The sequence below is a fragment of the Pseudorasbora parva genome, chromosome 18 (genome assembly GCF_024679245.1).
Source record: "Pseudorasbora parva isolate DD20220531a chromosome 18, ASM2467924v1, whole genome shotgun sequence".
Classification (NCBI taxonomy): domain Eukaryota; kingdom Metazoa; phylum Chordata; class Actinopteri; order Cypriniformes; family Gobionidae; genus Pseudorasbora; species Pseudorasbora parva.
In genome coordinates, this window is record NC_090189.1 from 31,671,939 (window position 1) to 31,685,888 (window position 13,950).

General features: G+C 39.0%; 2 protein-coding genes across 2 annotated transcripts in view; one reads left to right on the plus strand and one right to left on the minus strand.

Annotated features, from left to right (window-relative positions):
* Positions 1-13,129, plus strand: part of rars1 (arginyl-tRNA synthetase 1) — a 34,775-nt gene extending 21,646 nt beyond the window's left edge. Inside the window, exons 12-15 of the mRNA XM_067424500.1 lie at positions 248-353; positions 4,797-4,969; positions 10,325-10,572; positions 12,014-13,129. Of these exons, the coding sequence (XP_067280601.1) occupies positions 248-353; positions 4,797-4,969; positions 10,325-10,572; positions 12,014-12,123 (637 nt within the window). The 3' untranslated portion in view covers positions 12,124-13,129. The remainder of the gene's footprint in view (positions 1-247; positions 354-4,796; positions 4,970-10,324; positions 10,573-12,013) is intronic.
* Positions 1-13,950, minus strand: part of ublcp1 (ubiquitin-like domain containing CTD phosphatase 1) — a 76,821-nt gene that overhangs the window by 48,565 nt on the left and 14,306 nt on the right. The gene's annotated exons all lie outside the window — the stretch shown is intronic.

The following is a 13,950-nucleotide window of genomic DNA, read 5'->3' on the forward strand; positions in this document are numbered from 1 at the left end:
TTTATCTGCTGAATAGATTTTTTTTTCCTTTTTTTTTCCAATTACTTCATTTTGACATTTTGTACCATAACATTGTTTGAAGGAGAAAGCTTGGAAAGGTACCCAATAGAATGTTTATCAAATAAATAATTGACCGAATGATCAGTTGTCATCAGAATAGTGAGTAGTTGAAGTGCTAGTGGTTTATGTAGCACTAGTTTTAGATATAATAGAAATAATATATTGAATATTGAACTTTCCATTCTAGGAAAAAGTTTAAGACTCGATCAGGGGACACTGTGCGATTAATGGACCTTCTGGAGGAGGGTCTGAAAAGATCAATGGATAAACTGAAGGAGAAGGAGAGAGATAAGGTGAGCCCCTAAAAACTCCAAAGAAACTAGCACCTTCTGGCCCTGTTTACACATGGTATTAAAGGGTTAGTTCACCCAAAAATGAAAATTATTTCATTAATTACAGACCCTCATGTCATTCCAAAGCTGTCAGACCTTTGTTCATCTTCGGAACACAAATTAAGATACTTTTGATGAAATCCGAGAGCTCTCTGTGGAGCTCCCCTCCATAGACAGCAATGCCATTACCACTTTCAAGGCCCTGAAAGGCAGTAAAGACATTGTCAAAATAGTCCATTTGACTCCAGTTGTTGAAGCAATGAGAATAATTCTTGCGTGAGGGTGAGTAATTAAAGGTCCTGTTCTTCGCGATTCCATCTTTCAAACTTTAGTTAGTGTGTAATGTTGCTGTTAGAGCATAAATAATACCTGTAAAATTATAAAGCTCAAAGTTCAATGCCAAGCGAGATATTTTATTTAACAGAAGTTCCCTTTCAAAGCCTACACCGAACGGCCGGTTTGGACTACAGCCCTGCACTTCCTTCAGGAATGACGTCACTAGAACTGTTTGTTGACTCACCCTCCGCCCACAAGAACACGCAAAATAGGGGGCGTGGTCTCGTTGCTCTCCCACGTGGAGAAGAGCGCGCATTCAGCGCTTGCATCTCCCCGTTATGGTAAGAGGCGGGACCTTCCCGGGCAAAGTGTGCTAAGCTGCTGTCCAATCACAACACTGGAAGCGCTGGCCCAATCAGAACTCGTTACGTGTTTCTGAAGGAGGGACTTCATAGAACAAGGAAATCCTCAGGCCGTTTTTAGGACAGAGGAAACAGCCATAGACAGTAAAAGAAATGGACCGAGCGATCCCATTGACGTCAACGGCGAAATAATGAAGTCAACCTAGGGGCACTCACTTCCTGATGGCTGAGCGAACTGCGCAGGCTCAGACTGAGCTTGACGACGTAGATGTGACGTTTTCAAACCTCAAATAAAGATTCAAACAGTCATGAATCAGCGGATTGATTCATGATTCGGATCGTCAATGTCACGTGATTTCAGAAGTTTTGCAGTTTGACACGCAATCCGAATCATTAATCAATCCGCTGATTCAGGACCGTTTGAATCTTTATTTGAGGTTTGAAAACAAACGCGAAAGAGAAGACAAGACTGAATAAAGTCGTAGTTTTTGTTATTTTTGGACCAAAATGTATTTTCGATTCTTCAAGAGATTCTAACTAACTAACTGATGTCACATATGGACTACTTTGATGATGTTTTTATTCCCTTTCTTTTTTTTTTTTTTTTTATTTGAGTAGGGACAAGTATATCACATAAACGAATGTTACATACTACAACATTTTAGCCGAAGCTAATTCTCAATGTCCGTCCCTAGTGAGCCTTTACAAAATTAAACAATATACAGTAAAATTAAACAAAATAATATACAATATAAAATAATAGCAACAAAGATGATAATCAGTGGTCACATATTTGACTTCTGATTAAAGTGTCCTTGAGTTTGTGTTTAAAAGTGACCCAGTTTGACTTTTTGGACATATAGTGTGCCTACACTTAGATACACTGTTGGACTAAATATAAAATATCTTAAACTGTGTTCTGAAGATGAACGGAGGTCTTACGGGTGTGGAACGGCATTAGGGTCATTAATGACATCAATTTCATTTTTGGGTGAACTAAACTTTAAGGGTTAAGATGTATTTTGGTTGATCAGGTTGCAAATGGAAATCGCTAAATACAGGTGTAAACAGGGTCTAAAACGTTTTGAGCTTATTCACTTTTGACCACTTATAGACTCTAAAACTCATTCGGCCAGATTGCTTTCGTATCTTTCGTGCGCTCGTGGAATAATGTGAGTACAAAAAAAACGTCTACTCTCTGCCCACTGACCTAACGCGCAAAGATTATGGGAAGCGCGCTAGCCAGATGGGATTTAAATTTTGTCGGCTTAAGATCCAAGTTTAGTTTGAAGATGAAAAACACCTGTTTTCTAACAAACAAAAGCTGCTACTCTCCATGTGTTTTTCTGTTTTCTCCAGGCACATTCATATGTAAATTACATGAGCTTATTTAGTCCATTAGACCGAGAGATCTAAAAAAGCCCATACATTTACCCGCCAATAGACCCTCCCTTCGAAGAAATCAGGACAGAAAGTGGAAAAAGAGACCGATTAAAACACCAGGTGTAAACGAGTATGTGTCTGTATCGTCCACATCTTCATACTAGTTGTAAACAAGGGCCTCTTATGTCACCCTAAAAGCTTCCATCCAACTCCTTTTGTGTGCCTCAGTACTTCAGCTCAATTCAGAAGAGATCAATGGATCTCAAATGAGACCAGATGTGCTAATGACAATTACTGCCTATATTACTCACAACTCCTTTGTGCTCAGAAATGAAGAGCATCCTAATGCCTCACTCACTTGATTGATATCTCACAAACGAGTGAGCTTCTGACAGGAAATGAGTTTGAAAAAAGACAATTATATTGTTCCAGACACAAGCAAGCAAAGTAAATGTCCTCAAATAGCCTTCCTTGGAAACTGTAAAAGGCACACACATACCATTTTAAATGTTTTTTTTATTTTATTTTTTGTTTTTTTATAGATTTTATTATTACCAAGTATAAAAAAAGACTTCCATTCCCTAAAGTCAATCAGACTTTTGCCAAGTGCCTTGTTTGTCAGGAATATTGAAAGTAACATATGCTGCATTAAATTAGGCAGAAACGTTAGCAGGCGTGTAATCCTGCAAATGTTCCTGTGAGCATAATCAGTTTGAACCAGTGATGTAGGACAGAGCCAGTATTTGATCTGATCTGCTGATCTGAAGATATTTTTATTTATTTATTGGGTCTTGTTAAAGCACACTGAACACTGATTCTCTCTTTACCTATTCTGGAGCAATTCTGAACATTTCAAAATCGATTCTGAGCTAAGATGCACGATGGTACAAGGGCAATTGCGGGCTTTATGGCATAGGATGGGTATGATTTACACTTTAGATTAGGGTCCAGTTCTCACTATATTCTGACTATTAACTTTTGCCTCAATAAACTCCTAATTACTGCTCATTAATAGTAAGATAGTTGTTAAATTTTAAGTATTGGGTGGGATTAAATGATGTAGACTATCATGCAGAATAAGGCATTAATATGTGCTTTATACTGTTAAGTACTAATAAACAGCCAATATTCTAGTAATATGCATGCTAATAAGCAGCTAGTTACTGGGAAATGTACCCTAAACTAAAGTGTTAATGTAGGTGTAGGTGTAGGTGTCTTTGTCTCTTCAGTAGAACACAAATTAAGATTTTTAACTTAAACCGTTGCTGTGTGTAGGTCATATAATGCATGTGAATGGGTAACGTTCTATGATCGCAAAAAAAACATGCTTAGACAACACAAAGAGCCCTGTGACTCATGACAACACACTGATATCTTAAGACACAAAACGATCAGTTTGTGTGAGAAATTGAGCCGTATTTATATAATTTTTTACCTCAAATACAACGCTATATCCAACAGCCTGGAACGCGCGCTTCACTTCAGATAAGGTCAATATACACCATCTGGATATATGAGCCAGAGCGTGCATATTGACCTTACTGGAAGTAAAGCACATTCCAGGCTGTTGGATATAGCGTTGTATTTGAGGTAAAAAATTATATAAATACTTCTCACAAAAACAGATGGTTTTGTGTCTTTTGATCTCATAGAACTTGTTGGATACACTGGGGGTAAGCAGATAAACATCAAATTTTCATATATATATATACATTTTTTTTTCATATATATATATATATATATATATATATATATATATATATATATATATATATATATATATATATATATATATATATATATATATATTTTTTAAGTATCTTATTAAAATTAGATGATTAAATAAGGTCCATTAAATAAGAAAAATACAGATAAATTGAATAAATTTGAGGGAAAAGGTCCTGACTCCCAGAACCAGAATAAGATCGGATTATGACTTCTAGAACCATAATTGGATCGGACCGTGAGATTCTAGTTATGTTTATTCTCATTTAATTGGATACAAACTGGTATAAAATCTAAAAAGGTATGGTCACATTTGTGTTGCTCAGCGAAATTTTGTGGACGAAATCCAGTCATTTTCAATTAGAATTCACATGATCCAGAATATCGTACAAAGGCGAAAAAGTTCCCCATGCAGAATTTGTTCACACACTGAACAACAGAAAGCTGCTTGGTTTAAAAGTGACATTTGTGTGAGCAGTGCTTTATGCATCGCTACACCATTGCACTTACGTTTTGTTAATGTAACCATAGGTAATTGTATCCTCATTGCCTATTCAGCACATACATGCTAACTTGTTTTTCTGAAGGTGGCAAAAGGTCTTGGTTGCTCCAACCTCACAAGGGGTCCACATTTTGAAAGCATGTGTGTGTGTTGCAGGTGCTGACCCCGGAGGAGCTGGTAAAGGCTCAGCGTGCCGTGGCCTTTGGCTGCATTAAATATGCAGACCTTTCGCACAACCGCATCAATGACTACGTCTTTTCCTTCGACAAGATGCTGGATGACAGGGGCAACACTGCGGCCTACCTCCTCTACGCCTTCACACGCATCAGGTAAGCCCTCAATGTGATGGATAACTTTAACCACATCAAATGAGCCCTGCTGGGTATTGGTCTGCATCTGCATTCAATTTTTTTGTCATCGTGTCTATTCATTTTTTTCCCATTCTTATTTATTCAGCATTTTCAAGAGGACCTATTATGCCCTTTTTCTACTTAAACAGGTTTTCCTATTTGAATGTTAAAACTATTCTTTTTCACATATTTGACATTGTTGCAGCTCGTCTTCTCCCAGTCTGTCAGTAATGCTCAGTTTAGTTCCAGTCCCTATGAAGCCCCTCTTTCCAGAAAGTGCAGTGTGCTCTGATTGGTTGGCTGGACCAGTGTGTTGTGGTTGGTCAACCTCGTCGAGCGTGTTTGGGAAATGTCACACCCCTGAATATAGTTGTGGGTTTCAAGACCCTACTAGCACAACTCAACCAGGCCTCATCACTTTGCAATTGAGGTGTTTCAAGGAGTGCGTGCCGATATAGAGAACAACTCGCTTGAGTGCTTTATTTTTTTCATGATAAAACAGCAACTGTTGTCAGACTGTTGAAAATGTAAAAAAACATAAAAGGGCCCTTTTAATTCAGTTCATACTATTATTTCTACTTTGATGAACGTGTTTTCTGTTCAAATGTATTTTTAAATTTTTTGGTGCCATAAAATAAAACAATGTTGGGGTGTTTAGATCTGAGGCCAAGTCTACACATCAAACTCGTTGTTGTGCTCCTCAAATCATTCCTGATCCATTTTTGCTTTGTATCAGTGCGCATTATCCTGCTGAAAGAGGCCACAGACACCAGGGAATACCGTTTCTATGAAAGGGTGAACATGCTCTGCAACAATGCTTAGGTAGGTGGAACGTATCAAAGTAACATCCACATGGATGATAGGACCCAATGTTTCCCAGCAGAACATTGACCAAAGCATCACACTGCCTCCGCTGGCTTGAATTCTTCCAATAGTGCATCCTGGTGCCATGTGTTCCCTAGGTAAACGACGCACACACACCTGGTCATCCACGTGATGTAAAAGAAAACATAATTCATCGGACCAGGCCTCCTTCTTCCAGTGATCTGGGTTCCAGATCTGATGCTCACGTGCCCACTGTTGACGCTTTCGGCAATGGAGTCAGCATGGGCACCATGGCTGGTCTGCAGCTATGCAACCCTTATAGACAAACAAACTGCAATGCACTGTGTATTCTGACACCTTATTCTGACACGCGCATCACGTTTCACTCACGTGCGCATGCGCGCCTACACACACACACACACACACACACACGTTAGCAGGGCATAAGCAGCGTTTATTTTTTCCGGCGCCGATGTTAACAGATTAGAGCATTTACACCCCACACAGAGGCGTTTAAATGATTAAAACTAGAGGCATATTTTAACTTTAAAGGGGGGGTGAAATGCTGTTTCATGCATACTGAGCTTTTTACTCTGTTAAAGACTTGGATTCCCATCCTAAACATAGACAAAGTTTCAAAAACTAATGTTGGACGTTTGATGGAGTATTTCTGTGTTAAAAATACTCCTTCCGGTTTCTCACAAGTTTCGGCGAGTTTATTTCGAGTATGGCTCGACTTGACGTTAAATAGAGCGGAAGGTCCTTGTATGGGCTGTACGGGCTCTTCTCCCGGTAGGGTGCGCGCGCGCGTAACTAGAGGGAGAGAGAGGAAATGCACGCCGTAAACACTCAGGTGCAGATCCAGTCGTCCGTGAACACTTATGACGCGCTACGCTCCACTTTATTCCTATGGGTGACGTCGAGCGACTTCAACGCTTCAGCACAGCATTCCGGGAAGGCAGCGCTGCATTTGAACCGATTTGAACGCAGAAATGACGGGAAGCTTCAAGGCATCGCTTCAGTCGCGTCGCAAAGTGGATTTCCACGGTCACTGCTGTCACAGGACTTCACCAAATCATACCAAAGAAGTGTGTTTTTGACAGAGCGGTCCCAGCGATAAAGTTCGGTCCTGCTTTGGAAGCAGCCGGTGAGTAAAACTGCTTCAAATGTCTCTGCTATTGGCTACCGTCGCATGAGTAAACATCAGTAAACGATACGATCGCGTGCTTCGTCATTCAAATGCGCTAACGGTTACTCCATTGTTGTTCTGTATAACACTAGTCTGACTCTGACGTGCAAAACCGTTTTGCTTGCTACCTCTAAGGTCTAGTCACATACAATAGTCCATAAACCGAATCATGTCCTCATAAACTGCGCGTAAAGACACACAAAGGCCCCTAAATACAGTACATACCACAAAGACGGACATCCTGATGTTGCCGTTTCTCCTGTTCAATTTATTTCAGCCTCAGATTTGATTGTGGATCATTATCTGTTTTAGCTGAGATAGATGGGTTTCTCCACGCTTGAGGACGTCACCGCTTTGGGTGTGCTGGTCATTCTTTAGCTCCGCCCACACGATACGCCTCCAGGCGCTCGGGTTTTTCCGGAAAGACTCGGTTCAGCCCATATTTCTTTTATAAATATGATAACACGAAAGACTTTTCGGAGATATGAAGGATGCAATACTACTCTATAGGTACTCAAGATTGACATGAGATTGACTGAAACTGAGTGTTTCACCCCCCCTTTAAGGTTACTTTTATCATGTAAACTACCTATACAGCATATCATATGCATGTGTGAGGGGAACATGGTCGTATTTGCAGAAGATATATATAATCTGCCTATCATAAATCAAAGCACGAGACACACAGGGGTCGGAGGAGAACGCAGGAAAAGTGACAGAATGGACGATATTCGTCTGTATTTGCAATACGAGCTGAGCAGCAGTACAGCTGCGCTCGACGAATGCTGCCTGTGTGAAGCACAGCGAGCGCGCGCTGTTCCTGCTGTCCGTATGCATAGCTTCTGCATGTGCGGTGTGGAACCGATCAGCAAAACCTTTCTGCTGTCAAATCAGCAGGATCAACTTCTGCGATCACATTTTTCCTTCAGATAACGTGTCAACAAGAGTGTCAACAACGCACATCAAAAAAAGGAATTCTTTCACTACTTAAGATAGCCCGTCGGGCAGGGTGGTGATACATTTTGGTAGCCCGACTGGAAAACACATTAGCCCCTGGACGTCGGGCAGGCGATTTTGCGAGCCCTGATTACAATTATGACAAGATTAGAGATAGCGATCAAACTGTTCTCATGAACAACTCCGTAGAACACAAACATGACAGTCCAGCTAACGACATATTACAATTATGACTGGATAAGGGTTATATAGATCATGAAAAGAGTAAACAAACATATTAGGAGTATCTTACTTGTCGGACACATTGTGTGAGCTGATGCTTGAAGCACACAGTGAGGAGATTTAGATGCTCCATACGGTGTGGAAATGAACGGGTCTTTATCACCGCTGAAGTGAGACACAATACGATCGCAAATGGACTAACAAGCGAACATGACACACAACATAGTCAAGCAGCATATATTAGGCTAGTTCTCGTCTAATGTCCGTGTGACTCGAGTGTTTTGAATAATGACGTGCACAGAGCGAGAGCGAGCGCTCTTCTCACCATCAATAGTAGACACGCCTCTTACCTGCTGATTGGCTACAAGTTTGTTATTCCACTCGGCCCGTGTCCTTTTTCTAAAACGGTTTTGAAAAAAGACTTATCCCACCTTTAACATTGAGAAATCAATGTTAAGTGGTCTCTTAATTTTTTCTAGAGCCATATATGACTCATACTGGAAAAAATGAGAGCAGAATGTGCACAGATACAAACATTTAAATTTCACATAAGGCAGTTTCTATATTTAATGAAATAATTTGTACTCCAATTTGAAATATTTAAACAGTGCTGTCAAAACTTGTTTTCATGACAGATTTATTCAAACATACATAAATAATGAAGACATCACTAACAGGTTAAGTAAAAATATGATGAATATTTAATACAGTACATATTTAGCAAAGTGCTTCTGTCTAGAGTTTTTTTCTTCAGTTGACTAACAAGCTATGGACATTGAATGAGTTTCTTATGTCCTATATTATCGTCTACATTATTGGCCCCGCTTCACTTGCTTCCGTGGGGCCTTCTGGGGTTTGATATATGCTTTCTGGGATATCTTTACATGGGTCTGTGGTGGAAACGGTGGCCTGATTTATTCTCACATGGGTGAGAACACTGTTGAATGGCCCTTCCAGTTCATTTTCACTGGCTGTTGGTTATTTGTTCTCTGCAGTTTTAACCGTGCTGCTGTGTGGAAATGGTATGTGTTTGTGGGTCTCAGGGGGGTTTTGTGTACATGAATGAATGAACGCATTCATCTGCTGCGCAGTCAGAGTGTGTTTTTCTAGCTGAAATGTGTTTGTTTGTGACAGATCTACTTCTGCTGTCGCCTGAGTGGATGCTTGGCACAAGTTCTCTATTTTTCTCACTCTTTATCACCTTGTGCTTGCTCTTCTGTCTCAGGAGGACTGTTGACCTGATGTCAGGAGCATAGGGTACCACAATCCCTCTGCTCTCATGGCTTTTGTGCATTTGGAGAGTCTTTAGTTGGCTGTTCAAAACAATTCGTAACAGAAAATCATATTTGGAAAAGTGAAGGTGGAAATCAGAGCCAATGACAGGAGAAGGAGCCAAAACAATAATAATTGGCCATGGCAGCAAATTTCAGTGTTTGGTTTCCCAGAATGCATCCAATAGAACCTGATCCTCTAATTCTCTGGCAGAAAAGCCTTTTAGACACTTAGTCATTGCGATTCTTCTTGTTACATGTTTTTCTTATTTATGTGAGCTGTTGCAACAGTTACATGTAACTTCTTTCTTTCCTTTGTGCACAGTTAATCTTGTGTTTGGCCATTTGCATTGATTGCGTCCTGTGTTGATCAAAAGAGATTTGGTTGAAAATCAAAATTGTCATCTGTATTCTTCAAAAGCTATGTTTCTTCGGTGGACTACACAAGGATAGATTTCTGTGTCCCCCAACCCCCGTACATTAAAAACATAGTGATCGGTGGTTGTCATGATACAAAATGGACAAAAAAAGCATCATAAAAGTGCATATGACTTCTGACCTGTTTTCCAAAGTTTGCTCCCAAAACACTATTGTCGTGTAAATGAATGAACAAAACTCTTAAGTTTTTCATGCCATGTAAACAGCCCCTAAAATGCATTTTAATGGCATCAAAATTTGTTGAATACATTTAAAAAATACCCTTATAAATTTCTTAGAATATTAACGGAATTAAGCTGAATGTGCTCATCGTGAGGTTTGTTCTAAGCACCGGTTCTCTCATCTCACAACCAAACATGATGTACCAAGTTTGACCATGCAGAAAAGTATAATATATTTTATTAGACACATTCTTCTTCTGTTTACCTCCAGGTCTATAGCTAGACTGGCTAACATACAGGAGGCCGCCCTGCGCAAAGCAGCTGAGACCACAGAGGTCTTGCTGGACCATGAGAAAGAGTGGAAACTGGGTAAGTGCATCCTGCGCTTCCCCGAGATTCTGCAGAAGATCACAGACGACCTGCTTCTTCACACACTGTGCGACTACCTCTACGAGCTGGCCACCACCTTCACAGAGTTCTACGACAGCTGCTACTGCGTAGAGAAGGACCGGCAGACAGGTGGGTACCCTGAGGGAGCACGGTACAGAAGTGAGCGGGATCTATATACTCCACACTTTTACTGACAGTGATGATGGAAAAGCTGGTCCAGAAATCTCCCCCATACTGAGAAAGAAAAGAATACTCAATGCCCAGAACCTTGAGGTTTAAATGGTTGAAAAAAATTCATGTTCTTGGAGTATGTGAATTTTGTTCTTTAGAAGATGTGTCAGGAGAGTAATAATGATCCAGAAATGTATTTAGTTTCAACTCATAGGCCAGTATAAACTTTTATACTCTAATGAAAGATGCTAAATAGAGGAGCTGTGATTTAGATGTAATTTAATAACTTTGTTTTTCTCAGTTACAATACGTTTTAACGAAAAACAAATGATTCATTTGAAGAGGGAAATCTAATCTAGGACAATATCAGATAGAAAATCCCTTAGTTGTTGTTTTTCTCTCCCATTTGAATCTCCTCATTAAAAACTAGTTACTTAGGCACTGATGAAGCTGTGTCTTGAATCGTACAGCTTCTTTAGTCTTTTAATATAGACTAATGAAAATGGCTGTACTTTATGAGTTCGAAAAAGACTGTCGCTTATGGGACTTTTGGGTTTTCTTTTGTTTAAGCACAGTGCTTTAAAGGCCCATGGATTTAAAGGTAAAATGTAATTTCCGTGTCACCAAATGCACAAATAATGACCATTTTGAATCAAGTTTACCGAACAGTGTCTTATAGGTTACTTATGCATCTCACATTAAAGTGAGACACACATCTTGGACTGCTACTTGCTAGAAGGATTTGAGCATTGAATTGATAATTGAAAATGTAACAGTTTTAATGTATGTATTTTTTAATTTTTTTATTTACATTTTCAATGCTCAAATATGACCATCCAATAATATATATATATATATATATATATATATATATATATATATATATATATATATATATATATATATATATATATATATAAATATAATCCGGCCTCCTGGATGTTAGCCAGTCTAGCTATAGACCTGGAGGTAAACAGAAGAAGAATGTGTCTAATAAAATATATATATATATATATATATATATATATATATATATACACACACACACACATACATACACACATACATACACACACACACGCACACACAATCTGCACATTGAAATAATCACCAAATGTGTTACAGGTGTATGTGGATTTCCACAGTTTTTTATTTTTTTTAAATTTTTATGTCCAAGTGTGACTAGCCAAAATTAAAATAGAAGTGTTGTAACTTTTTGTAGTAGAAGAAGTGCATTGGACATTTTTTCCTAATGTTTAGGGGGGGGAAGTATTTTAAGATAGATGAATTACCTTTAATGACCAAGCCGTAATGGAACGTTGTTGATTTGATTGAAATGAACCTGCCTCATTCAAAATGGGCTGTTTGACTAATGACTGCTCTAATTCGTTCTCCTCAGGGGAAGTGGTCAAAGTCAACATGTGGCGGATGCTCCTCTGTGAAGCCACTGCAGCTGTGATGGCCAAAGGTTTTGACATTCTGGGTATCAATCCAGTTCAGAGGATGTGAATTGGTCAATGCCTTCCTTCTCTTGAATGCGAGACCTTTTCCGCAAGAACATCTGTGTCCCGACGGATTCTTTTGGTATACCAAATAAAAGTCATTTGATACGGTCCATAACAAAATTTTTGATTTCCTGGTCATTTCTCCTCACGTAAATTTCAGATCAAGCCATGACATGAAAACTTTCAAAAAGTCAATCTCTTCAACCTTTCCTTTTTATATAACAAATCTGAATCTTATTCGTGTCTAGCAATAAGAATTAGCTCACCTAATAATGGTTTACTTAAAGCAGGGGTGTTCAAACTCAATCCTGGAGGGCCACTGTCCTGTGCTGTCTGAAATCGCCCCCTATACCTTTATATAGTGCACTATTTGAGTCGTGAGCTCAATCAGAAGATGGTCCTGCAGATGAATCATCCATTCATCCATGTTCTAATGTGGCTACAGATAATATCATACAGGTATAAATTCCCATTTGATGATTATTCTTCTTTTTTTTTAAATTAAGGTTTATATATAGTTTCCATGACAGAGTTCAAGATAAATCTTGTCATTACTACTGGAGCTGACAATTGCTGTTTCAAAAAGTTTAAAATAATTACTAAACAGCAGGCACAATCTATGCAAAAGCGGCAGCCCTTCCAGCACACTTAGTGTCCGAATTCACTCACTAGTTTTCACTCCCTCAAGTGAATTATATTAGTGGGCTAATGTAGGGAATAGTGAATGATGGTATAGGGGGTGATTTCGGGACACAGCCCTGGAGAGTTTAGCTCCAACTTTCCTCAACACACCTGCCTGGAAGTTTCTAGTAGGCCCAGTAAGACCTTGATTAGCTGGTTTAGGTGCATTTAATTGGGGTTGGAGCAGGTTTGGACACCCCTGACCTAAAGATTTTACTACAGCAGCGGCTTAACTCATTTTTCTTTTGGACATTTTATTCCACAATATGCATAAAATATTGTTCTCCCTTGAATTGTAATGCAATAAATCAACGTCCTAATGTGTTTTATTCGCTGGTGTATTTTTGTATCTGCTTTGGTTTTGGGAGCATTGTTCAATTTGAGATAGTAACTTATTTCATTTAAGATTTTTAATAGAGTTCAGTGTTTATTTTGCTCTAGCCATCGGGGTTAAATTAATTGTGGGTGATAAATGCAGCGTCCACACCTGATAATCTGTATGAAGATTAAGAGGAACGATTTAATTCACTCGCGGGGTCACTGGTTATTTACTCTTTGGATGTACTGCAATGGGGATTTTCTTGATAATTTCAGGTCTGAGATCAAAATTAAAGATCTGGACACTTAATTACCTGGTTGAGTCGAGGTGAATCCATTAGTTTTCTTCTAAGCTACTCCAAGGGCATTTGTACTTCATGGGTTTATTTTCAACCCCTGACACAAAACGGTTGTTTCCAATCAAGAGCAAGTGTACATCGCACATTGCAGGAAGTGGATGGAGTTTATTAGACTTCTTTAGCTAATCAAAAACAACCTATTTAATAACGTGCAAGATGAAAATAAAATTTGATGTTTGATTATGCAAGTGATTATGTAAAGTTTACAGTCAAATTAAAATCAGTTTTAAATAACTCATTCATTTACATTATATAAAGCCTTAAAGTTCTGCACAATTGATTTAGCAGCCGTTTGTCTGCTGTCTGTTAGTCATCGCGTCAACTCAGCTCCAGCCACGTCTCGCCTCTTTGCCCATTTTCAGTTACACAAAGTTCCTTGATTATTATTCAGGAATGAGAGTATAGTTCTTAGCCATATCGGTCTAGAAAATCACAACTTTTCATTTTCCGTCAGTCTTAGTACACGATGTGAC